General features: G+C 44.3%; 3 protein-coding genes across 8 annotated transcripts in view; 1 reads left to right on the forward strand and 2 right to left on the reverse strand.

The window, feature by feature from the left end:
- The window catches only part of ASB3 (ankyrin repeat and SOCS box containing 3), a 32,075-nt gene extending 29,625 nt beyond the window's left edge, over positions 1-2,450 (forward strand). For all 4 annotated transcript variants that reach the window (XM_032989477.2, XM_032989481.2, XM_032989479.2 and 1 more), the window contains one exon: positions 1,718-2,450. In XM_032989477.2, the coding sequence (XP_032845368.2) occupies positions 1,718-1,980 (263 nt within the window). In that variant the 3' untranslated portion in view covers positions 1,981-2,450. The remainder of the gene's footprint in view (positions 1-1,717) is intronic.
- Positions 2,276-6,711, reverse strand: MALL (mal, T cell differentiation protein like). Of its 2 annotated transcripts, XM_032989483.2 has the most exons (4): positions 4,905-6,711; positions 3,599-3,766; positions 3,128-3,256; positions 2,276-2,777 (listed from the first exon to the last, which is right to left on the reverse strand). In XM_032989483.2, the coding sequence occupies exons 1-4, from the start codon at positions 5,004-5,006 to the stop codon at positions 2,715-2,717; spliced, it is 462 nt and encodes a 153-aa protein (XP_032845374.1). In that variant the 5' UTR covers positions 5,007-6,711; the 3' UTR covers positions 2,276-2,714. The 2 variants fall into 2 exon arrangements, with proteins under 2 accessions (XP_032845374.1, XP_032845373.2); XM_032989482.2 differs by having other exon boundaries at positions 2,276-3,256.
- Positions 6,712-6,809: 98 nt separating this feature from the next.
- Positions 6,810-25,592, reverse strand: NPHP1 (nephrocystin 1). 2 transcript variants are annotated; one of them, XM_032989476.2, is made up of 20 exons: positions 25,510-25,592; positions 25,370-25,434; positions 23,907-23,967; positions 23,314-23,450; positions 22,663-22,867; positions 22,232-22,333; positions 21,294-21,385; positions 20,802-20,844; positions 20,169-20,253; positions 19,439-19,533; positions 18,677-18,805; positions 17,394-17,468; positions 16,582-16,692; positions 14,788-14,870; positions 13,429-13,505; positions 12,495-12,591; positions 11,970-12,082; positions 9,752-9,825; positions 8,921-8,965; positions 6,810-7,162 (listed from the first exon to the last, which is right to left on the reverse strand). In XM_032989476.2, the coding sequence occupies exons 1-20, from the start codon at positions 25,576-25,578 to the stop codon at positions 6,884-6,886; spliced, it is 2,037 nt and encodes a 678-aa protein (XP_032845367.2). In that variant the 5' UTR covers positions 25,579-25,592; the 3' UTR covers positions 6,810-6,883. The 2 variants fall into 2 exon arrangements, with proteins under 2 accessions (XP_032845367.2, XP_042645214.1); XM_042789280.1 differs by having other exon boundaries at positions 12,495-12,594.
- Positions 25,593-25,640: the final 48 nt, after the last annotated feature.

Below are 25,640 nucleotides of genomic sequence, written 5' to 3' on the forward strand. Positions count from 1 at the left end.
CATATTGGGATGAATTTTACTCATTACATTGTTCAATTCAGAGTTAGCATGTTTCAGGGAGGTATTCTCAGTTTAGGCTATCTTGTCCACTTCAAATGAATGCACGTGCTATAAAATATGGGTAGTGGCTGTAAATTGGTACTGTGCCTTCCTGAAATGATCTGTTCAGCCTCTTGCAACATTTAAGGGAAGATGATCCATATTACTTGGCTACATTTTCTAGACCATATCCCACTGATTTTATTTTTCTTAATTTGATCTGTATTTCCAATGAAGTATCTATCCTGTTCTGTAAGCATCTGACAGTAATTAAAATACAAACCATATTAAACACATACAAATCTAGCTGTTCATTGTCAGTCCTGGAATCAAAATGTGGTCAGCCAAAAAGATTCAATTATTGATTGTCCAGGAAAACACCTAGTGCTCACTGCATTCACCCTTCAGAAAAGCAGCTTTAACGTACAGGTTGTGCTCTGGAACCTGTGCGTTATGCTACCGAAAAATTGTACTCATATGTCTCTCTTAGTGACTCATTTCAAAGCAAATTCTTCTTTAAAAGGGTCTGTAATAATTTTTAAAATGTCTTAAGTGATAATGTTATTAAATAATACTTCCTTTGGAATATTTGAAGCTAATTAGGATATCTTTGGAGAAAAATATATATATATATTTGGGGAAATTTAGATGAAGTTCTTTGTTTCCTTTGCTATTAGTAAATAAATTAGTGTTGTAATAGCATCCAGTAACTGAAGCCAAAGAGGGAAAGCAGAAAGGTAAAAACAGGGCAGGGGAAGTTTGAAAGTTTTCACTTTTTCATTCTTTCAGCCAAGAGCAGTCAGGGCAAGCAGGCCAGCTGCTGTGCTGAGAGGCAGGCTTCCCCCCTTGAGAAGCACCAGGCACTTGAATGGGGATAAAATGTGGTCACATGAGTGAGCACAGGAAATTAAACATGAAGGTTTTGTGCAGAAAAGTTCAAAAATGGGTGTTCACACCTCCAGCTGAAGGCTTGCAAAATGTATGGTCCTGTGGAGTTGCGCACCAGCTGTACTTACCCTTCTGTACTGAAATTCAGAAATGATTGCAGTTAATGTTACAGATTCCTTGTGAATAAAATAAATGGAGAAGCCACTCTAGGAGAATTTGGAGGCACCAGTTTTGTATCAGGATAAGTTGATCTATAATATGAAAGCTTGTGTTTGAGCGAATGCGCGTTTACAGACATATTTGTGTATCTCGGCACGGGGCTTATCCTAGGTCAAGTTATTTAGCAACATGTTAGAACATTTGGGATCATATGCCGAGCCATGCTGTCACTTAATACTTATTCTACAAGCGTTTTCCCTTGTGTTATTTTGTTATTGCTTTATTTACTTCTAGACTTAAATTTTCATTTCTTGTAAGGTGGCCTGGGCCTCTCTCTGCCCAAGCAGGTAGCTGTTCTAGGCTGGTTAGATGAAACTCTCTGATTAAGGAAAAAATGATTCTTTGATACGTTGTTTCTAGAAGTTTAAGGTAACTTTGATAGCTCCTATAGGGAATATTCAAAAAGGCAGATTCTAGCAGGCAACAGCCCTTCCCTGTGGAGAACTCTGCCTCATTATTTGCCAGAGGCTGGGGGGATTCGGGCGGGATCCAGCTAAAGCAGGTGACGGTAGGAAGCGATGTAATCCCATGGTGTCCTGTGCAGTGTTTGACTTGGGTTTTAATTTTTCAGCCTTCATTCCTTCCCTGTCTCATCTCTGTCGTCTTGAGATCCGGTCCATTTTAACGAGCGAACACCTGCGATCGGACCGGTTTATCCGTGGATTGCCACTGCCAGCTTGTCTCCAGGACTACCTGCTCTACTTAGATGTACTGCGAGTCAACGCTATCCCAGGAGCCGAGGATTATCTGGGGCAGAGAGAGGAGGGAGCTCCCTCGACCAGTCACTCCAGCGCTGAAGGTGCAGAGAGGAGGGACGCCTGTGACCTTAGGTGATGGTGCTGCCATTGACTGAGCTCAGTGGCTGCAGATTTTGTAATGGCAATTAGCAGACACCGGAGAAGAACTGCCATAAAGAACTATAGTAATAAGTCTTTTCATGCTGTAGTTCTATACTACATCTAGAAGTTTGTAGAAAGTTCTATGATTTACTTGTTTAAAAAGTCTGTTGTAGCTGTCTCAGTCTGTGAACATTTTCTGGGTTTGGAAAGGAAATTTTTAACTCTTATGGACTAAAATTAGCTGTTCAATGAACATAGCTTATATAGTGGTTGAAATCTATTTGGTCAGACACTGTTAATAGATGCTTTATTCTAAGCACTGCATATACCAAATGACATTATCTGAAAGTCAAGGAACACAATACTGTAATATTATTATGAATGTATGTGTTGGGGAGTGATCCAGCTGCAACAGAGATAAGAAAATACTATAAGAAAGGAAATTGGTTGCTGAAGGAACAGTGATTTTCTTTTTTTTTTTTTTTCCTTGATGATCTATATTTGGTGGAACATCGGAGTGGGAGGCTGGCTCAGAGCCTGCACCCAGTCCCTCCCCTTGCGTAGCCCATGGGCAAGGCATGAAATGTCCCCACAGGCACACCGACACAACGCTGCTGTACAAAAATCCCTCCTTCAGTGAAGTACAAAAGCAACCGCCGTCCCCGGCAGCTGCACCCCTCGCGCTGGGAGAGCCCTCGTCCTGCAGAGGCGAAGCTGGCGCTGCCGGGCTCACTGGTAGTAGATGCTGAAGGCGTGGAGGATGTACAGGAAGGTCGTGATGAAGGCGAAGAACTGCACGAGAGGAGGAAGAGCAAGAGCTGGGGTCAGCTGGGAGAGTCTAACCTCATCTCCTCTCGGTGTTCTCGACCCGGGGCAACCTGCCAGCCCAGAGCTCTCTCTCCAGCCTCAAAGAAGAGGCAAAGCCCCCCCCGTCTCCCAGGAAGCAGCTGCGCAAGGCTGTCCGTGAGCTGCTGGACCCCGAGAAGCCCACACTGGCTGCACGACGCAGCAGAGACGAGGAGCTGAAACTCTGACCGGTGTGACACTGCTGGTTTTGAGATGGCTTTAATATTTGCTCCTGCGTCTCCCTGAGGGGAACGGTGGCTGCTCTGGCCTGCCTGCAGTTTTCTGGACCAACTCACCGATGCGGCGCTGTTGAGCTGGTAGTAGAGCGGCGAGTTGGGGCCGAACTCAGAGCGAATGGTCGCGTTGGCTTGCAAGACAGCAGCGCTCATGTACAGAATGGCTGTGGCACCGTGGTACAAACTGTCCTGCAAAACAAGGGAGCAGCAAGGATCAAAGCCTGCTCAGGACCATCCTTCTCTGATTCGCCCTGAGGACGCGATCCATCCTCTGCACGTGCAAGTGCTTGAGCAGAACACGCGCGCCCGGACAGGGCTGGGACCCAACCCTCGCGCCATGCCGAACCCTCCCCTGTGCCCAGGGCATAGCACAGCTTCCTTGGGCACTTCCAGTCAAGGCCAAAGGAGGGAAAAGGGCTGCTTGTTTGCAGAAGGGCCCTCAGCTGGCCGGCTCACCCGTCACCAGCCATGGTGGTCTTGTTGCCCACATTGCTGCTGGCAATGTCTGCCTGTTTCCCAGTCCCTCCTTACCAGCACTTTCCAGTTCTCGCTGTTTTTGTGAAAGCCAAAGAGGTAGCTTAAGAGGAGCAGCAGGGAGACGAGGCAGGAGCTGAGGGACACGTACATCACCCATCCCTGCAGCAACGGGAGGGAGACGGAGGTAGCAGCGACAAGGATCCACACCCAGGTCCCGCAGAGCTGTTGGGGACAAGCACAGGCGCCTCCGATGAGCGCGGGATGGGGAAGGCCCCTTCTCCTCCCCGAGTCCCTCCTCACCTCCCTCCTGGGCCGGCTCCTGCAGCCGTTGGAAGCCCTGCACCTTCAGGGAGCACGGACCAGCCTCCCAGAGCATCCCAGCACGACAGCAGCACCGCAAGCTGGCATGAGTTTCCCTGAACGCTATTGGGAAGTACTTCAAAACATTTCTTACAAAAGGGAAAGGTTTGCCGCCGCGTTCGGCACTAGGAAACATCTCACCCCGAGGGCTTTGGAGGAGAAGCCAGAAAATGTGCTTTTATCTTGGAAAGGTGAAGGGCCGCGTCAGCCCAGCCCTGCCCGCCTGTTAATCTTCTGGTCTTGAAATCACCGGCACGAGGAAGTTTCCTCCTGACTCCACGCACCAGCCCAGAGTGAGTCGCTCACTCTGGATCCACCTAAAATATTTACTGGGCACAAATAGCACGCTGGGGCTATGCGGATAAGCTCGCGCCGCCCTGTGCCGTTCCAGCTCCAGCGGGTGAAACTCCCCGAGATGTGCAGCGGGGAGCTGAGCCCGCGGGCAGAGGTGGCTCCCCGCAAAGCCCAGCCCCTGCCGTTGTGCCCGGGGAGCCTGGGTGGCGTGTGGGGCACCAGCGCTCTGTCGTGTGTCAAAGTACACCAGCGGTTATCTCGGCCAGGCCCACCGGGTGCCCTCTGGACCCAGAAGCATTTGAAAGACTAATGGAATGTTACATGTTACAAGACGCCCAATTGCCTTCAAGTCCTTGGAAAGACTTAATACAGAGAACAAAATTCCCTTGATTTTCAAGCAATTTCTATGAGATAACCAGAGCTGCTTCTGCCCTAGAGGTGCCAGCAGCTCTTCAGCCTCTCCCAGCCCCACGGCAGCCGGCGACCCTCACACGGACTCTGGGATGGAGCTGGAGTTTATCTTGTCCTCCCACCGTTCCAAAACAACACATCATGAAGACCACTTTTGTACATTCAGTATAAGCCTAAAGACGTTATTTCCCATTAATGCTGTCTTCAGGATCGTTCTGGGGGCTGCTCCCTGATTTTTAGATGCGCTAGAGCCGTTTGCAGGGTGCTGTAAAGCAGCAAAGCTCAGCATACTCACTATCTCCGGTAGGATGAATGCGTAGGGGATGGTTTTGAAGACGGTGGGTCCGGAGGGCAAGGTGGGCTGCGTGGAGGCCGCCGGGGGACACACCGAGGCCATCTCTTCTCAGCTGAGGCCGTGACCGCTCCGGCTCGGCTCCGCTGGCGTTTGCCTGCGCCGCGCCGCTCCCGTGCGGGGTTTTAACCGACACACCCGCAGGGACGTAATCACAGAAACCAGCCTGGGCTGGCACCACGCCGCTTCCTCCGGCTGAAGGAGCCCTTAGCGGCCCTCCGGTTATTGCCGCCGGCTTCACATGCCCTGCCGCCAGCACCGGCGAGCAACGGGACCCCAGCCCCACCACCCACACCAGCAATTGAAGGTCTTTAACGAGAGGGGAAAGAAAAAAAAAAAAAAAAATCCTACACCACAGCAGAGATATTTCCTGCAGTCAGTTTGTGTCCTTGGCACACTGTCAAGCCTGAAATATTTTTTTGCTCCTAGTGTTGTTGCCTCCTCCCCTTTCTGTTCAGGTTTCTGCTCCGTGTTCACGTCAGACTCCCCCACACCCACCGGGCATGTCCAGCCTTCAGAAACTTGCAGCCAAACATTTTTTTAGAGACAACTCAAGGATGGGTGGTTTTGCCCACGGTGCTCTTAAGTGCGCAGAAAGGTCTGAAGGACTGCTGCCAGGACAGCTTTGATTTCTACCTCCTGGCAGATTGACTTTGGATTCGACAAGCACGCTCTTTTTTTTTTTTTTTTTTTCCAGAGGACTCTGCTTCTTGCTGTAACTCACCCAATAAGTGGTGGGATGAAAGGCTGAAAGTGGCGCCTCTGTCTCAGGGCATAGGGAAGTCATTCTGTCCTCACTAACTCAGGCAATAGTCTGCAGCAGGAGAAGGACAATATCCTAGTAAGATACCGTATCTATGTTAGGAGAGCCAAGTGATGCCCTAGGAATTTGGCTCCTAGGCCAAGCTCTTTCACAGTACAGAGCAAAGATCAAAACTGTGATATTTATTATTGTCTGAGCCCCTCCTAGGCTGGGGGGGAAGTGTTTTACGGCATTTCTGGAGGCTCCAGTTTACAAACGATGTCAGTGGGAGCTGGCGTTGGGCTCCATGCTGTGTGCTGTGGTCTTCGAAAGATCTTGTTTTAAAACATTTCACACCAGACAAAACTAGTGCCTGGCTCAGACTTAAAAAAAAAAGAATTGGATAAATAACTTCCCTCCAGGAGCGGGCAGCACGTCGGGCCCGTGGGCGCTCACTGCTCAGGGGAAAGAAGCCTTTGACATCCTGGTCCACAGGAGGAACACCCCGCAGCTCACCAGCCTGCCCTAGAAGGTCAGCACAGAGGGGGCTACAGTACAGCTCAGCCATGCACAGGGGAAAGGCAGCGTGCCCCGATTTCTTACCAGCTTTTATTTGTATTAGGTGGATCAAGCACATTCCTATGAAGAACCCAACCTCTTCCTGAGTGGGAAAGAAAAACAGTAAAACGGTCTAAATAGAGAGCAAACTGCTGTCCACTGATTGGACAAGAGATGATTTTTTTTTTCCCAAACCCAGCTGACCATGCTCAGCAGCATTCTTAAAGATCATTGCTGTTTTCCTTGCCTGCTACCAGTCTGCTGGGATACTGGGATAAACAGTCTTTTCTTCACCCTGATTAAAACAAAACTGGAAATTAATTGGAAGCTGCATGAGTGAGGAAAAGTGCTGCCTCGGCATATGCTCAGCTTGGGCAAAATACGACCCTCGATGTGGCTACAACAGGTACATGTAGCAACAGACAAAGCCTTGTCTAACACTGCAAAGGGGGAGTTTTAAAATATATTTTCCATTAGTAAATTTGATAAAATAATTTTAGTATCTCAAAATGTTAAAATACTCATGACAATTCAGATAGTACACACGGTTTCTTTTTCATAAGAATTTATTTATATTATTACCACATTCTTACGTAGCTCATATTGTTCTTCTATAATACATTCATACTCCAGGATTGTTTTTTCTCACTTCTCCTAAGAAATCATAAGCCACCTCTGAGATATCGAAGGCTTTGTGAGTGTTTTCTGATGACAGCAGATACTGAAGGGCACCATCATTCTCACGGCTCTTTTTCAAGAAGTCAGCAATCACCTTCCAGCGAGATGCTTCAGACTCTTCCTCAGCCCACTTGTAGTCAGGGAGGAAAGTGGAGTAGAGCAGAGGAAAGACAGAGTCGTGGTACACCAGGACAAACAGAGACTTCAGAAATTCTTGATCTCTCTGCAGAGAAGAGTATTTGAAAATACTTCAGTGCAAATATGTGGTGTTGCCAAGCTCTTCTCCAGAAGCATTGTATACAAGGACGGACAAAAAAAGAAACAAAACAAAACAAAAAAACAACAAAACCAACCAAACAAGAAAACATTCAACTAGCCCCCCCGTTTCCAGGAAAACAATGGGTGGAGATCTGACCTTCCTGAACACACATCAGCTAGTGTAGATGAGCCTCAAAGTCGCCACCAAGAACCATGCTATATGAACTGCAGATCAACAGCTCTGCTCTCCAACCCACCTACTGTTGCATGTTACCACACAACAGCAATCTCTGCAGCGGTCCCTGAGAGCTCACGGGGTGTTTATATTTCTTCCTAAAAACACCAGTGTGTGACAGCTGTTCCCCACAGCCTCTGCAGGTACAGACTGGCACTGTTTGCTGTGGCTGCCAGGGAAGCGCCACGTCCTCCTCGCCTTGGAAGCCCAAACTCCACTGGTGTCTCTACTGCCCCAGGCAGAGCTGCAGCAATCCCACGCTGCGCGTGGCGCGTGGCTCTTGGCAGGAGGTAAGGCCACACCGTAAGTACTGTTATTTCACACTTTGGCAGGACATTCTGTGTGCGGTGAGAATTATGCCCTCCTCTGTAAAGACCCATTTGCAAAACCCAGAGACTCAGAATCAGCCTGGTCTATTCTCAAAAACTGAAAGATCTCAACTGCTTTAACTCAACAAGACTGGTGCGCCTTATTTTCCCCAGGCACTCTAGAAAAAACCCTTCATGGTAGGAGAATGCACACAGAGCACTGCCTTCTGGAAAACTCTGACCACTGAGACTCTTCCAGAAAAGTGAGTGCTATGACTGGCGTTGAACAGTTCCCTTCTCAGCAGGAGATTGAGCAGCTAAGCCTCACACAACCATGCAAGGAGGAGTAAGAATTCGCCAGGCAGCAATCCTACGGTGGGAGTGGCACATGACAAATCAGGTAAAACTGGATGGTTCTGGGATACCGAGGAGTTACTAATTCTTTGAGCAGATCATCTTTCATTTTGGATGAATGGCTTTGAAAAAGCGACTCAGCAGCATTGCATTTTGTTTGCGTAAACGGGGAGATCTCCTTCTGTATCTATTCAGTAGCACGCACAATGAATTAAATATCCTGCTGCTGGTCCCAAGAAGTGAAGTGTTTTGGATTACAAGCCAATGCATTTCTCCTTCGGCTACCTACAGCTTCTCTTTGTCCCGAGGATAGGAGGGAGGACAAGGTGCAGGTAAGGCTGGTGACATGGCCAATTTGGTTCTTCTCCAGCTGTCTACACGCCAAAATGGGAGATTACAACTGTCTGACACAGGGAGATTTGCAGAATTTGGGGGCCTTTTTCCAGGCAGACTATGGGAGGACTGGAGCTCAGAGGGCGGAGAAGGGAAGATTAATTTTGTGGACATACACAGCCCCTTTTGTACCAGTGGAAACATTTTACCAGCCAAGTAGTGGAAGCACATCATGAAAGGGAGCCACCCTTTGGGTATGAACCTCCAACAGCTTCCCCACTAACAACCATATACAAAAATTTACAAGTTAATTTCATATCCTTTGCCTAGTTAACTGTTATGGGTAAGAAATGTTAAGAACTGCATTTAGCATATCGACATTTCCTAAATAAACGTGCAGTAAGAGGAAAAGTTAACTAGCAATAACACTGAGAGAAAGCTTCTAGTTCACATAGATTGAATATATGTCAAAGAAAAACCTGTAATTTAATACCTTCTCAGATCTCTTCAACATTCTTTCTCTGTCTGCCCAAGCGCTCTAAAATGAAATGAAATGTCAAATCACACTGAGGTTGTGGAGCTCTAAAGCAATTCCATTTTTAGCTGCAAAAATCTCTTACTGCAATCCCACAGTAGTTTAAGCTCCTGTTGCAGTTCCCCTCTTACTCACACTCCCCACTCCTCCCTTGTGCCAGTTTAGTTGATTTAGGCAAACAGCCACTCCACCAAATTTTACAGGTGTGACAATTTGGAGATTTGAAATTATCAGAGCTGTAACAATGAAATCAAGGGGATCCACCTGTCAGAAAAATCAGTCACAACCAAGGTTGCTTTTCCCCTCCCTCCCCCCCCCCCTACAAGCACAGAGAAACCCAGCCTAACCCCAAAGGCTGACAACTAACAGTGGAGTCCTTGAGGCAGAAATAGCTCAGCTGTTGTTGTGTGGTCCTAGGACACCTGCCAGGGGCTGCCACGTAACGACAGTGAGCACTGTCCTGCCAGGCAGAAGCTACATCACCTCCTCCCTGTCGTGAAAGCAGCCCTGTCCTAGAAGCCAGACAAACACTAGGGCAGCTCCTCCACCCGAGCACTCTCCTGCTGTGGCGATGTGGCTAGCAGTGCTCAAACTAGCACATTCATGTCTTTGCACCCCTTCTGAACGTACCCGGGTGTTCTCTTGCAGAGATCTGCATGTATTTCAAACAATTATAAAACCTTGGCTTTTCCATTTATCTTTTCACAGGATAAAAAAAGCTCAAACTTTGCAAACTATCTGGAAATCCTGGCACGTCAGATGTAATTGAATGCTACATAGGTAACATACCCGAAGTGCATCCATCAGGTCTGGTTGATCCATGAGTTGAGGGAAAGTTGCTAAAATAGGATTACAGATTAAATCTGAAACAGAAAACAAACAAGGCTAAGGAAGAGGATGGTTTTCAGGGTATCAGCACATCAAGGTATTCAACACATCCCCTCCAAAGGGGAAATACTATTGAAAATTAGCTGCAATAGTATTCCAGAGCAGCAGGGAAAGTGGAAAAGCTCTCCCACAACTGCGTTCTTCAACTGTAGCAAACTCTCAGTGGCCACAAGACAGTTAACCTGAGAGAGGAGAAACACACAAAAACTGAGTGCTGGTTTATGAGGAGAAGCCAGCAAGCAAGAGACCTTGCTGATTTAACCTAAGGGTAGATTGAGGTGGTTTTTTTCTCATTTCTGCACCTGTCTTTTTTTACAAACATCTGAAATTGTGCCGCTTGATTTGGATGTTGTGAATAAACACACTTTCATTCTGCCTTAATCTGGCCTGTGTTGTGTGTGATTTCAAGATACCAGGGTAGCAAGTGGCATAGTAAATGGACGAAATGGGGCACATCACCAAACTGGACAGGTCTCCTGCGTGCCTTTCAGGTGAGCTGCCGCGTGGTGGCTGGGTCTCCTGTTTGAGCTGAACCCGCCGGCGGTGTCAGACTCGGGCAGGGCTGAGCTGCCTCCGGTGACCGCAGGAATCGAAGCGCTCTGTTACAAGACAGAGCAAATCTTGAGCCCCCAGGGCACGGGGGTCCTGTTGCTATTTTAGTTACTGAGATCGCAGATGAGATTATAAGGGTGCTACAAGTGACATACAGAGGAATTTTGGCCGAAGTGTTTTCTTTCTCTTGTGATTTTAAGTATTTAATGTGTGCTGTTGTTTCTTCATGTTGAAGATGATGGAAAGTTTAGTAAACACTAACCCTTTACTAATAACAAGACATTTCAGGGAAGCAAGCCAGAAGTGATTACTTTTGTGAAATATAACAGATGTTTTAAGTTGCCTATTTCTAAAGTGATAGTTGATTTTTAAATAAGAGAAATCCTATTTTTTTACACCAGAAAAAAAGTAGAAAATGGCTACCAGAACAACTTCGGAAATGCTGGGGTAAAGCCTTTAAATAATTTCAAATGAAATCTGAATCCAAATGGCTGCCATTTAACTCCAGGAATGGTCATCAACCTGATCTATTGTCCTGCGTTATAAAGACCAAATCAAATAAGCATGGCAGTTCTCCACTGGCCTTTAAAAACTAAGCATTTTTGTTTCTCTGATAAGTTTATTAAACAAAGCATTAATTTATGAAAGGGCCTGGCTTTCAGATACTGAAATCAGTATACTTGGAATGTATGTTAAAGTTCAGAAAATCAGGAAGGGAGCGAGCATCTTTGAAAGATGAACCTGTAATTCAGATGCCTAAGTATAGCCAAAGATTGTAAGTTTAACATGTTAGTTAGTGCATAGGTAAATTTATTTCTGTAATTTTTCTATATTTCAAACTGATTCTTAAAATGGAATAAACTATTACAGTTCTGTTGAAGGGAAGATGTGGAAGGAATAAGACAGAGTTGCAGAATCAGAGCAAGGTACTGAGTTCTAAACCCAGACCTCCTCCATTTCATTCTCCCTCTCTCCCTGCTGCATTAGCCAATAAGTAAATAATAATTAAAAAGAGGATGACAGCCTCAATGACAAAAACATCTGCCTAATCTCTTCTATAACTCAGGGATGCATACACTAGAAATGAATGAGTAAACCTGTGTGCATGCCTAACCTCTCAGTGCATGGGTGGTAAAAAGGAAACAGTTCCCTTCCAAGTAATCCTTTACCTTTATTTGCTCATTATTTATCTCATTATTTATTTCATTTATTCATTTAGAAATACCCCTTTACCTATCCACAAGGGCTTTTTCTTTTCCCAATGAGAATTTATCTGAAAGCACTGCATTCATACTTCACAGAAAACAAAGCTATTCTTGTGGGTTTTGCATCCTGCGCTGTGAACTGATGTCAAACAGGGCAACACCTTAGATGCGAGTTGAAATATTCCTAGTTTGAAATGCAAACAACACCTGCAGACAAAGGTAAAGCACTGAAATCCTCTACCCAGGGAGCACAACTTCCTAAGCTTGTGAGATGGTCAGAGAAAGCAATTCCCTTCAGGAACCTGCTTTTTCTCCAACAGGCTCGCCAGTCCCGAGTTCTTCTCCACAACCACAATCCTTACCTGTGCTCTGTGTGCTTGTTCTGTCTTTCAGGAGTGCATCACCAAGTAGCTGTCGATAAAATATCAAGATATGGATGTAGCACATACTGCCAATGAATGTTTCTGGTAGCAAGCTGTTGGGAAAATAGAGAACATGTGGTTGAAATTTTTACTGAAAACTGTTCCTACTCCCACTGTTCATCAAACTTGAGGGTAACAACAACCTCGTGGAGATGATTATTAGCTCACACTGGCATCTCCATGAATCTATCACAACTTTGGAAGGTGTACACCGATACAGCTATAACAGCCAGACTCCTGCTGTTGCTGTTTTCACTATTGTCTAAACTTAGAAGACTTTTTAGCTGTTTTCAACAAAATGGCTCTAGGTGCCAAACAGAGGTCAAGTACAAGACGCAGGTGATACAATGCTCAGATTTTTCCATAGCCAGGGTTCCAGGGAAGGGGAACACTTGAGATCTCTGGAACCATTCTAGGCCATCTGAAATACTTTTTCATTTCATGGCAGCACACATGCATACTTACTTCAGGATGTCTTTTGACTGCACACTTAATGACCTCAGCTTCACTACAAGCACAGGCTGTTTCTTCAGTGTTATAAACTGATGAAAAACACCACTGCCTGCTTAAGAAATAAATACCTGACGTGAAATTGGTCATTTTGAAAGAACATTAAGAATTATATTACAAGAATGGACATTAAAATTTGTCAAGAGACGTTTCGCTAAAACTCTAATGGTTTAAGGATGGTCTAAAAACCAGGAGGAAGTGAAAATATGTCAACATATCAGCTATATCAACATTTGGTCTAACATAAGCTATTACCTCTCTCTAGGGTGGTGGAGTCATAATACACGTGGAGTAATGTGGAAGCAAGTGTCCAAACCCAAAAGGCAAAGGTCTGGTGTAGCTTGCAGCATGTGTCACTGGCAAACGGATGTTACTAATGCTTCCAGAGGAAAGCCACGGCCACCCTCATTTAAAACACAGGTGGTCTGTCACCTGACCCGACTCTGAGGGAAGCTTTATGCAACCCCGCAGGGAAGAACCTGTACAGCTGTGCATAAATATGCTACAGAACGTGCAGAACTTGTGTGCAAGTGATAGGGGATTGCTGAGATGGGACTTGAAAAGCCTGGCTTGGGAACGCTTCAAGGCGGTGTAACTGCTGAGCCTTGTACCACCCATCACCCCTCAGCCAGGAACTGTTCAGTGCAGTTAAAGAAATAATTGAACGTGTTTCTCAGAACTAGCCCTCAAACTGCAGAAACTGGAAATGACAGACACCTCAGCACCAGCAGATAGTTCTGAATCCCACCAGCCCTAACACTCAACCCTCTCTTACGCACAATGAGAACACACAAGCCAGAAGCTGCGCTGGCCGAGCACTGCCTGTTGTAAAATAGGTATGGCAGTGGTTGTGTCATTTCATTTATGTAATGTTTAGGAGAAACCACACCTCTTCTTGATATTGATGGGTCAACCTCAACACCCCTCTCGTAGGGAGTCCCGCCGTTTAATAGCAGCTCATACATCCTGTGGAAGAAGAGCAGCATAGTTACAATGAAAAGATGTACAGGTATGTGTTCTTGCAATCAGTCTCTGAGAAAGAAAGAAACCTGTTACCTCAAACAAAAATGGACACAGTGATTGAGGTTATGACTAGTATTTTATATGAAAGGACTATACATAATTACTAAGTAACCAAACCTCAAATGGTAAATTTTAAACTTGTATTTTATTGGAAAACTACTTAATTATTTTAAAAGAAATTAGAAACACCGACTCTTTTCCACACAACTCCAATATTTTTCTTATATGAAATTTAGCAATTATTTCACTAAACTGTTTCCAAGGAGTCACTGCTTGTGTAGCAAATTTTAGATATGGAAGATTTAAAACGCTGAAGAATAATGTAATCCCAGTTCTGACAAGAGTAAGTCACTGTTGAAGCAAGCATGCAATTTCACTCTCTAGATAACATCTTTAACTTAATGGAATAGAAAAACAATATTAGAGAGCAGATTTAGAAGAGATTTAGAGACTTATAGAACAGTAGAGGTCTCCCGTGGGTATTATTTTTGCTGTGTAATCCAAATATATTCAGAATACACATCTATATCTATAGATATTTGGTAAAACCCAAGTCTTGCAAGTCTGATCTACAGTGAATCTTTCCTGTAAATTAACAGAAAGCTTTCCTACATTTAATACAATAGAAATACGTACATTTTTCTTTAAGATTGTTGGACCCATGAAATAATCATAAATCAATGGCAAAATATAAGCTTATTCATATTCCCCAAGTGAACAATAAGAGATTCATTCACAACAACTCTTACTTGCTTCCAAGTCTTGAAAACCAATTTTTAAGTGGGAAAGGAATATACAGCAAAGTGCACATAAAGAAGAGGCCAGAATTAAAAAGGTCATTGCCACCTTCAATCTAGGCAATGATTCTATCTTATATAAACAAAACTTTCAATAACTACCTATTAACTCAGACATTTCCATAGTTTTAAAATTCCAATTTTTTTTTTTTTTTCTATATTCCACACCTACTAATTTGCAACATTTCAAACCTGAATGTACTTTTCCCACACAAACTTAGTAGAACATACTCTAGCTGTGGAAGCAGGACCAGCATTCTCACTGATAGACCCAGTACAACCTGCACATTAGTCTGAATTACACCTGCCCCTCTCAGTGTATAAGGATGAAACAGGAACTTTACTCCTAGCCTAAAATATCTGTAAATACATACATATATAAATACAGAGAGAGAGAGAGAGAGAGAAGGAAAACATAATAAACTTAATTGGAAGGAATAGGCATTCCATTAGAAGTAAAAAGCTTCAGAAATGCCCAGCCACAGCTCAGCTCTCCTCTTTCATGTGTTGCCTAGAAAAAAAGAGAAACGTAATTTGAGCAGCTGAATCAGAATGAGCAACTGAACCACAAACAATTATTTAGAATAATCACATAAAAATGGTAAAAGCCTCGGATTTCTGGTAAGCAAACACTGACTATGTCACATCCACAGGTGTCTGAAGATGTTTACCAAACAGCACACACCGTTAAGCTGAAGTTGCTTGTCCACGAACATATTTAAGAGACAAGGATTTATAAAGCCAAGAAATACACGTTTAAGGGAAACAGAAGTATATCAAGCCCCTGAAAAAAAGAAGAAATGCACAGATAGAAACGTAAGAACCCCCAAACCTGCACTGATGCTTTAAAGAATGCTGGACAGAAAGGAGGGGAAAAAATTTACCCCGAGGATTTACCCATCTGATTCCAGAGTCAAGAGTTTCCAAGCCAGTGACCTTGAGCATCGGAAGGCGTTAGTCACAGTACCAGAGACCGTGCCTGGGGAAGGGAGCTGATCCTCTGGGCCCACCCATCCTTTTCCAGACCCCAAAAGCACTAGTAACAGGTAGGAACTTGTAAGCACTTCCGCTTTCATTTAAAACCTACTCCCTAAACAGAAGCAGACAACTTTACATAATCTCAACTACCGCAGTCGGCATGAGGAGGGTCATTATGCCCCACTAAGTCTCTGTGAACTGTCACTTACCAACACGCTGTTCACCACCAGGTCTTGGGTAGCCCAGTTCCCTACAGATGTACACTCTGCTTATCTCCCACACAACAGTTCTGCAGCCTCACTACGCTATCAGCCTCGCTCTCCTCCACACCTCCACAGGCACTGCCCTCTTGCGCCCTAAGTTCATACAGGTGTTAGTGAAAGAGAAAATACAGCAATTTGCGAGTTCTCTATCCATCTTTTCAGAATTCTATTGCCCACCATTTAATACCCTGCTTGCTAACCCTTGTGGTTACCCCACTTTCCATCTTTCACCCATGATTTACTTCATTGCCAAGAGTCACCTGAGGACGATTGCGACCATAAAGAAAATGTAAGTGTCCAGAAAGAGGCAGCAAGACCCCAGTCAGTCTTGTAGACAAGAGAGCTGAGATCTCCCAGAACAGTGACCTGTTCCAAAAAGCCACTGTATCCTCCAAATATTAGTGTTTCTTATGCTCCTGCATGCATCTACCTTCTACTACAATAGTTCTTAGGGGCTTTACCATCTATTGTGTTCCTACCCGTTGTACTTTTCAGAAGCATATCCTAGCTGGATAGGATGATATATCTGTATCAATTGCAGCTAGAAACCAGTGTCCATACTATTTAAATAGTTAAAATTTTAATTTCCAAACTATATAACACAATATTCTGAAACAAATCACAAAGAAAAAAATAATGCAGGAGTGAAGAGAGAATGGGTTATTTGCAATCACTTTGCATGGGATCTTCAGCAGACTAACAGAACTTACTTCAGCATAAGTAAAGGCACATTCATGTCCACTAGTCGGGAAGTCTTTTATTCTTTAAATATTGACTAAAACTAAAAGTTCCAAAACCCAGCATCTTTCTCTTCCCTCCCAGCAGCCTGACAATCTTATAGTAAGCTAGGAAAAGTTCAGCTAAATTTGGATCTCACAGTTTGCTGCTGGGATCCTGCAGCTTAACATCGAATATGGGACAGCTGTTTCGCTTTATAAACCTGTGCTTGGAATGGTTTATACTGCAACTTTACATACTTACATTGCGAATATAAGTGATGCCAAGTTCAAATAATATACCAATGTCTGAAGACAGAGAGTTGGACCTGAGAAAACAGTCACCATCGAGCAAGCTGGGTAAAATGCCCGTTACCTAATACAGGGAAGGGGGGAAGGAAAAAAAAAAAAAGGTGAATGTACCTATTCAATAAAGCCCTCTGATTTTTAAAGGCCACTGAACGTATCACTCATTCACATAAAATCTGACTCAATCCCACTGCCTGGAAAATAAGATTATGAGTAGAGAACCAATTTCAGTTGAAACCCTGCTCCCTTTATTCTTTATCTCACCATGAAACACAGCTATGCTACCAAGGTACGCTACGAAAGAACTTTACATGTCAAAAAGCACCTGATTCCCTGCAAGAACACAGCAACAACTGGGCTAACAACACTACTGCTGTGAGTGTGGCCCTGTATGGCACCTGAAACGTGGGACAAAGCATGTGCTCTGTTTTTTAATGAAATCAAAGCAAAAGCTCACATGCGAAGTGGCTAGTCTCTTCCTTTCTTCATGAACACCATGCAGCATGTGCCTGATACTGATTCAAAGTTAAGTGGATCACCAGTCCCCCCTGCTACTTTTCCTTCCCCCCAGCCCTTTTCTCCAAAGTGTATTTGCTAAAACACTTGGTTAAGTTTGAATTAATGCACTTCAGCAAGTCTTTTCTGATGTTCCTTTTGGCTGCAGTACATTTTATTTCAATACAAATACCAGAAGTAATAGACATCACTGAATAAGAAGCTGTAAATAGAGAGTTACTGGCTACGTCACTCCCTGAGCAAGATACATACCCTTGGAGAAAAGGTCCACGTTTGAGGATTTTTAGGTTGCCATGTAGCTCTCACTGTGTGAATGTTACTCAGCACCTAAAGCATGATAGTGGTAAAAAAAGCTAAGACAAGTTTTTCTGAAAAGCTGTGCAGCTTTTAAAAAATGCAGTATTATCCCAGATTAAACCAGCACTGTACACAACAAAGATAAAATTACGCTTTCTCTTCAACTGTATCAGATGGCTTCAGTTTAAAGGACTACAGAGGAAGTTTTCTCTGAAGACACAGAGCACTTTCCAACCATCCTTGTTTCATATACACCAGTAATAATCCCTTTGCCCCTAAGAGCATTCAGTGCAGCTGAAAGGGAACTGCCAGATCGTCAGCGTTATTCTGTTATAAAAAGCTGCTCTACACATGCACACAAAGGAACACAGAGGATCACCAGCAGGTGGGGGAATACGAGTATGACCCTGACCCAGCTACTCCCACACCCATCACCGGGGAGATCAGCCCAGGAAAGGTTCATCTCCACAGACATCAAGGAGCAAAGAAGCACCACGGCAGGGGGGGGGAACCGAAATTAGAGACTCAGAGGAAAGGAGCTCCCACCCCAGCCCCTCCCAGGGCTGCCCAGTACAGCCATCAGCCCCAGGGGCTGGGTGTGACTCCCATCACAACCAGTCAGCAGGAGTGGCTCGCTGGATCACCTTCCAGACTGACAGGGGTTACTGCTTAGGGGTGGGAGACTGGCAGGTAGGGGAAGGGCATTTGGGGACTGCACATGACTTGCTGCGGGATGTTCAGGGGAGAAACCAAAGGCAGAAAAAGGGAGGGATCAAGGTGCTTTGTGGATAACAGGGGTGGGAAAACAGAGGCATAAGCATGCATGTCTGGACATGCTTGGAGCCTGATTAGTGCAGTTTGTCCTGTTTTCTCATTAAACTCCATTTATAACTATTTTTCTGGGTGAATGGGCTCTCTATTCTGAATCCACATGCGTGTGTGTACATCTAGGTACCAGCAACTAGCCAGACCACAGGTCCTTGGGGACCTACGTGTCTGCGGTGACTGTAAGTGGGAGCGAGGGTATGTATGTCAGTGTGCGATCACAGGCAAGTATCAACCCAGGCTAAATGGAGAGCAAGTTAAGCGGCTTGGGAGGAAGACTGGGGGTGGGTGGGTGGGTGGGATGCTCTGTCTCCGAGTGAGACAACTGGAGGAGTTGGATACCAGAGGAACCAGAGCGTGAAAGTTTCTGAAAGATCCACACCCTGTCTTTTTTTGACAGCCAAACAACTTACCCGATTGCCATCGAAGAGACAGAGTCGAACATGTCTACTGAGAACCTCTATACTGACTCCTGGGAGAGGAATCATTTTACAGCTACATAAGGTTACAATCAGGGATACTCGAGTTGGTCTAGGATAGATCTGAAATACAGACAACAGCAGAAAGATTAAATCTACCAGCTCCTCCTGCATGTGGTAGCAGTTTGTGTTTATTTACTGAGATGATCAGGTGTAGCGTTCACTAGACACAAAGCCTATGTAGAAATAGCAAAATTTCTTCATAAGCCTTTAGGCTCTAAGGAAATTGCTACAAGTATTTTAGTGTGACTGACGGAAGGTCCTATCAAAGTTTGAGAAGGAAGAAATATTCTACAAATGGTGCAAATGAAGACATAATCATTAGCCAAAATGAAAGAAGACAAATTAAATTTGTGGTTTCACAGTGCCTAGCAAAAGTTCATGGTTTAAAACTCAGACTAGTCACCCATGCAAATCTGCTTCACCCCAGACAGGGAAGGAACCCACAAATTTAAGATGAAACATGACTCTTAAAAGATACCCAACGTGACAATTTGTACCGATTTTTTTGCCTATAGAGAGCAGGGTGTGCAAACATCTACTGCCTAAGGACTCTGGATTGACATCGAAATCCATCACCTGTTTCACAGCGGTATTTACCCACCAATATGAAATACTGCTAGCAATTCACATCTAGAGAGCCTGTCATTTCTCTCAAACCAAAAGCATCATAGCTCTCTTACCAGTAATACTCACAGTATTTTTTTCAGAGTTCCACACCAAGTCCTTGAAAGCCAACTGTGACGGAGTAAGTTCAGGCTGCAAAAAGTAACTTGCTCGAAACTGATTGCCTACAACAAGAGTCATTTTTAAAATACTTAGCATTTTTAATGCTATTTATTGCCACAAAACGAACACCTCCTGAAATTCAGATGTGGCTAAAGTCCACTTGAGTATTTGACTGGTCCAAATTAAATTATGGTGGTATCTTTTACTATTTTTACTATTTGTAAGTGTTCTGTAGTAGTTCACTCCAGAAGCACAGTAATTTAATTAGCAAAAAGAGCTACTGATTAGAAACAGCTTTAAACAAAAACACTAACAAATCATGAGGTATGTAATATATTTGGTGAAGAGACTCAAAAAGATCTCAAAGAAAAGATTAAAAAAACCCCAACAAAACATCATTTTCTACAATGTCAACAGGAAGTATTTTCCAAAGAGGAAAATCTTTGAAATCATTGGGAAATTTGTCATTGCCTCTGTGTGCCCAGGACTTCACACAGACAAATAAAAACTTAATTGAAGAAGAAAAAAAGAAGCCTTTTTTACATTATTTGATGGGTCAAATATAGCCTGTACAGATTACCCAATTCTAATTAAGCAATACTGATTTTAGTCCAATCATAAGGATCGAATGGAGAATAAGAAACTCACCACAGACACTTGAGAATCCTGTACTACCATTATTATGAGAAAATTGTACCTTCTTCTAAGAGCTGGAAAAGTGTGGATAGGCGGAATCCTGCAGGAACTGCTCCTAGGGTTGCCAGTACCTCTACTGTGTCATTCTATTGAAAAAAAAAAAAAAAAAGAAAGAAAAAAGGATATTAGTATTCCTGCTATTTAACAGCTAATTCTATCCTAATTTTGAACTCTCACACAACCAATATCAGAGACCTGGGGCATCAGTCACCTCTTCTCATCTGAAGCTAGTTTGGCCCATCCTCAGGAACTTTCACTCCATTTCATTTATGAACCCAGCCAGAGTCCCATTTTGTTAAATCCCCCTCCCATTTCAAAGCAGCAGCAGAGCAGCCACTCACAGAACAAAATCACACCCTTGAAGAAGAAATGGCATAGTACTACTGTGGTAAAACAACAAAAGACATTTTTTTTTGCATCATCATTCAGACACATGAAGGCACTGCTGGGCTGCAGTCTATTTCTAAAGCATTAGAGAACATTTCTGTAGCATTTCTTGCAATTAAAAACAAAATAGAGATGTTAATCAAAACCAATGTTTTTTAAAAATATGAGGAACAGTGTTTGGTAAAAGGCAAACATTGTCTACAAAATAATTGACATTATGGTAGATATATGTAAGAGATACACCTACCTCTGTGATAGCTCTTCTTACAGCACTCCAGTGAGAATCTGTTCTGGAAGAAAATAATGTACTTTTATAATAGATCATCCTCATGTGGACAAAAATTTAAGCACTAAATATTGGTTTGTTTTCAAATAGCAGCAGCTTAATAATCATATCTATCTGAGATACTAATAATGACATATTTCCAGCCAGTAAGACTAATTGCTAGACTGTCTCATGTGCTGGAACATAACTCGATACATGACTCAGTCATTCTTTGATTTTAGGGGGGGGTGGGGGGTGGGTAGGGGAAGGCAAACCAAAGCGAAACTCCCCAACAAACCCACTCAAAGTCTGCAAACTGAAAAAAAAAAAAAAAGCAAGTGACTGCTGTACTGAAAAGAAAAATGCAAAGAACCAAATACCCTTGTGAGGTATTCTCACTGTAAGCCATATACTGCCAGATTGAAGGAGGAGGAATAATTTTATACTTATTTGCTTTCACATCACTCCATTTACCTTTTTTGAATTTCAGTTCCATCTGCTGTTTCATCCACCACTTCTACGTGTTCTTCGCTTTCCTCTTGGCTGTTGACATCTTCATTATGGACCTGTAATTCAGATTCCAAAAGGGAAAGTGCATGATTTCTTCAGTTTTGTTCTTAAAAATGCTTTCTCCAGCTACAGGACATGGTAATAGTTCAGAAGAGGAGATTCTCTGTCTGTAATGACCTGTCACTCCATAGCACTGTAACTGCAGAACACTGCCCTTAGTTCTGCAGTTACAGCAAGAGATTGGAGTATTCCTGCAAGTAAGCAAGAGAATGTGTTTGCAAAGCGGATTCTTTAAAAAGAGAAATGCATCAGCATCATGAAGTAAAAAGCTAGCTACTCAACGTGCTCTTTAGTTACATTGTGGAAAGCTCTGTTCCACCTGATCACTCAATCCAAACTGTGTATTCACATTTAAATGTTCACCACAGTTGTACACTGGATATATATGTGCATAATTACATAAACTAACATGTGTAAGTGATGTTGGGGAAAAAAAAAAAAAGTTGAAAGTCCATTTTTTAAAAGGTTCTTCCATGTTAAATTATAAAATACTCCAACATTTACATGGACTCGCATTTCATATAAATTATGAAAATCACAAACTAGTCCATAGCAGTGTGGAGACCTCAGAGTTGACCTTTAGTGACAAAGATTATGATTTTCATATTCAAGAAACTTCTCTGCATTTGTATGTCACATCTTCATCAGGCACAAAAATACTGCTTTTGCTACCTATCTCCACACACACGCATACAAACATGGTCTTATTCCCAAAGAACGGGCAAGCACTGCTGCATGTCTCCATGTGAGCACTGTGATCAATTTAAGCAGCTATATTATCATTACTATATCTAAAACAACAGAGGTGAGACTAGAACAGAAGAAGGTTGCAGCGCACTAACCGCAAGATAGGTTCTAGGAACAAGGCCTCTCTCCCCTTTTGAGTTTTCTGCTACCCACCAGCCATCCGCCTTCTTGTCATGTATAAGTAGGACTTCACCTTTCTTTGTCATTAGAAGGAGAGACAGAGACAAAAGACAACCAAATATTTCAAAATGGCTCTGGGCACAATTAAAAAAAAAAAAAAAAACACCACAAAAACTTCATTTTTCCCACAACAGAGATCACAGACTACCACCACAGACCCCGCTATACTACAGAAGGTGGCAGAAGGACACTGGATGCCACTGAGCCAAACGTACACCAGGAAAAGCCATTTCTCCCTGAATCCCACAAGGAACCAGCTGAATCCCAGAAGCACAGGATTTAATTATAGTTATTGCTTAATACAGAATTATCTCCAGTCCAAAAATGTTTACAGAGACATATTTACCGCAAATGTGAGATCCCCTTCCTGCTGTGCACTAAAGTTTCCAACTGCAATACATTCTTTAACATTTGGATCATCCAACAATTTATCCTCATCATCATCATCTGCTTCTTCACTGTCTTCCTCCTCACTACTTTCTTCATCTTCACTGTCATCCTCTGCTTCATTTTCATCTTCTGTTTGAGGACCTTTCTGATGTTCCTCAACCCTACCCAAAATGAATCAAACTTTTTTTATTATTATTTTAACGAAACCACTGGAAATTGCTGTAAAGCCTTGCAATATGGGCTTCTCTGTAAGGTCATTATCCAGATACAGAATTTTCACTCCAGTGTTTTACTCTCTGTCCTGCTCTGAAAAAACTCCAAAATCCCAATGATGTTTCCTCCCTAAGCCTACAGGTCACATTGCATCCTCTCCGCCCAGCAGCCACATTATATTTCAGCCATTAACCAACACCCTTGGAAAATTCCAGCAAGTCTGTCTTGACTGCATCAAGAAAACAAAGGCCATAAGAGCTGGCTCGTCAGCACTACTTTTTTAACTGTGTGTTAAGATAAGAAAGGGGATGAACTAACCATTTCTCAGGGTCCTTTCCAACCGTACATGTACAATTCTGTACAAGTGCAGATTGTGTTTGTTTAGGCTACTTACACTGCATAATTTGTAGCCACATTATCCTGATCCAAGATGAGAACAAGTTTCTGCAGCTGCTGAGAGAGTTTTAGCAATAGCTTTTCTTCCTCTTCTTTCCTCTGATTATAGTTCCCCACAGGCGCAGGCTCATCAGCCTGAGAAAGAAGAAGTCAACAAATTGCTCAAAGAATCAAAGTTAAAGTTCCCCTATAAAGTTAGTTTTCCACACATGTCTTATGAGCTTTCACCTTCTTGGGCTGCTGTCACTCCGTGTTTAGTGACATCTTTCTTGCTCTTTTACTCTGCCAAGATGAAATTTCATGTTAAATTTCAAATCTGCACTCTCTGCTTCCAATACAATGCATTGATAAACATTTTATAACGTGTTGGGTTGATAAAGATTTTAAGCACGTAACTTGTACACAATAAACCTTTAAAAATGTGCTTATAAATAATAGAAATGGATCTCAGTGATCCCAATCAGGGATTGTGCCATGCTGGGCGTTGCTCTTGTCCTGAGCCATCTAAAATCAAAGGAGGCTGGTATTTTCTAAATGCTCTCCGTGATGTATTTTGGAGAAAACTACTAACAAATTTGTCTCCATACTCACTTTTTTCAAATCGTGAAGAGCATTTGTATTCTCATCCACCAATTTCTTCAGCTGCATACATCTGCATTGAAAGCAAGACAGATAGATAGCATTTTCTTAAAATTTCAGTAGATGGGTGACCCAAATCATGCACGATTACTGAAATGTGTCGATTTAGATACTCAGACCTTCACTCAGCTCAATGTGCATGCAGCTTGACAAACACCAACACAAGCCCAAACAGCAGCTTAGCTGATTATTACCTGTGATGTGCAAGTTCTCACTTAAAACTACCTCAGCCCTTGAGGACTGGGAAGCAGCTAGCCTGTTGTTTCTGCCTGGAAAAGAGATGAGTAAGAAGGGGCAGGGAAGACATCTGTACAATTAGGAGAAAAAAGGAAGAGTGTACAGGGAACAGGCTGCTCCTTCTTCCGAGGCAAAGGTGACAGGGAACGGAGTGAATCTTCCAGAGGCTTTCTTCAGAGCAACCAGATCTTTGTTGGTGATGTGGACAGTGAGGTCAATTGTACTCTCAGCAAGCTCACCAATGCCACCGAGCTGTGTGGTGCAGGGACACGCTGGAGGGCAGGGATGCCATCCAGAGGGGCCTGGACAGGCTGGAGAGGTGGGCCCATACAAACCTCATGAAGTTCAACAAGGCCAAGTGCAAGGTCCTGCAGATGGGTCGGGGCAACCCCAAGCACAAATCCAGCCTGTGCCATGAGTGGATTGAGAGCAGCCCTGCCGAGAAGGGCTCGGGGGTGTTGGTGGGTGGAAAACTGACTGTGAGCCAGAAAGCCAACCGTGTCCTGGGCTGCATCGAGAGAAGTGTGGCCAGCAGGTCGAGGGAGGGGATTCTCCCCCTCTGCTCTGCTCTTGGGAGACACCCCCCCTCCCAATGCTGTGTCCAGCTCTGGGGCCCCCAACATCAGAAGGACATGGATCTGCTCAAGGGGGTCCAGAGGAGACCACGAAGATGCTCGGGGGGCGGGAGCAGCTCCCCTGTGAGGACAGGCTGAGAGAGCTGGGGGTGTTCAGCCTGGAAAAGGCTCTGGGGACACGTTATAGCAGCTTTCCAGTGCTTAAAGGGGGCTACAGGAAAGGTGGGGACTCTTTATCAGGGGGTGTGGGGATAGGACGAGGGGTAACAGTTTTAAACTGAAAGAGGGTAGATTTAGATTACATGTAAGAAAGAAATTCTTTACTATGCGGGTGGTGAGGCACTGGCACAGGTTGCCCAGAGCAGATGTGGCTGCCCCCACCCTGGAAGGGCTCAAGGCCAGGTTGGGCGGGGCTTGGAGCAACCTGATTTGGTGGAAGGTGTCCCTGCCCGTGGCAGGGGTGCTGGAACTGGATGACCTTTAAGGTCCCTTCCAACCCAAACCATCCTGTGACTCCGCGAGACGGTCCCCTTCACAACATACTCCTGGCCACCGGGCGATGGAAAGGGGGGCGGGGACCCCCCCTCTCAGGCGCCGCCTCACCTCTGCGAAAGGGCTCTCCGCTGCCCGGGGGCCGGGGCCGCGCTCTCCGCCCGCAGCGCCTCCACCTGCAACACAGGACAAGGCGTCGTCAGCCGCCGGCGGGGCGGGGCGGGTCCCGCCGCGCCGTCCCCGGCCGGTACCTGCGCCTGCAGCTCCCGGCTCCGCCGCTGCACCCGCTGGAGCGGGCCGCGGGCCCGCCGCCCCGACATCGTTGCTAGGCGACAGGGCGCGGCGAGGTGCCGTCACTTCCGCGGCGCGCCGGGAGTTGTGG

This window comes from Tyto alba, unplaced genomic scaffold (genome assembly GCF_018691265.1).
Source record: "Tyto alba isolate M040663 unplaced genomic scaffold, T.alba_DEE_v4.0 Super-Scaffold_16, whole genome shotgun sequence".
In the NCBI taxonomy this organism is placed as follows: Eukaryota; Metazoa; Chordata; class Aves; order Strigiformes; family Tytonidae; genus Tyto; species Tyto alba.

Coding starts and splice junctions, on each gene's coding strand:
- MALL (XM_032989482.2), bottom strand. CDS start 5,006: ATGGCCTCGGTGTGTCCCCCGGCGGCCTCCACGCAGCCCACCTTGCCC. Junction 3,767..4,904: donor CATTCATCCTACCGGAGATA/GTGAGTATGCTG, acceptor TGTCCCCAACAG/CTCTGCGGGACCTGGGTGTG. Junction 3,257..3,598: donor GCGAGAACTGGAAAGTGCTG/GTAAGGAGGGAC, acceptor CTTGTTTTGCAG/GACAGTTTGTACCACGGTGC.
- NPHP1 (XM_042789280.1), bottom strand. CDS start 25,578: ATGTCGGGGCGGCGGGCCCGCGGCCCGCTCCAGCGGGTGCAGCGGCGG. Junction 22,868..23,313: donor GTGGCTACAAATTATGCAGT/GTAAGTAGCCTA, acceptor CATTTTGGGTAG/GGTTGAGGAACATCAGAAAG. Junction 14,871..16,581: donor GCATCACTTATATTCGCAAT/GTAAGTATGTAA, acceptor CTTTTTTTCTAG/GCAACACATGAAAGAGGAGA.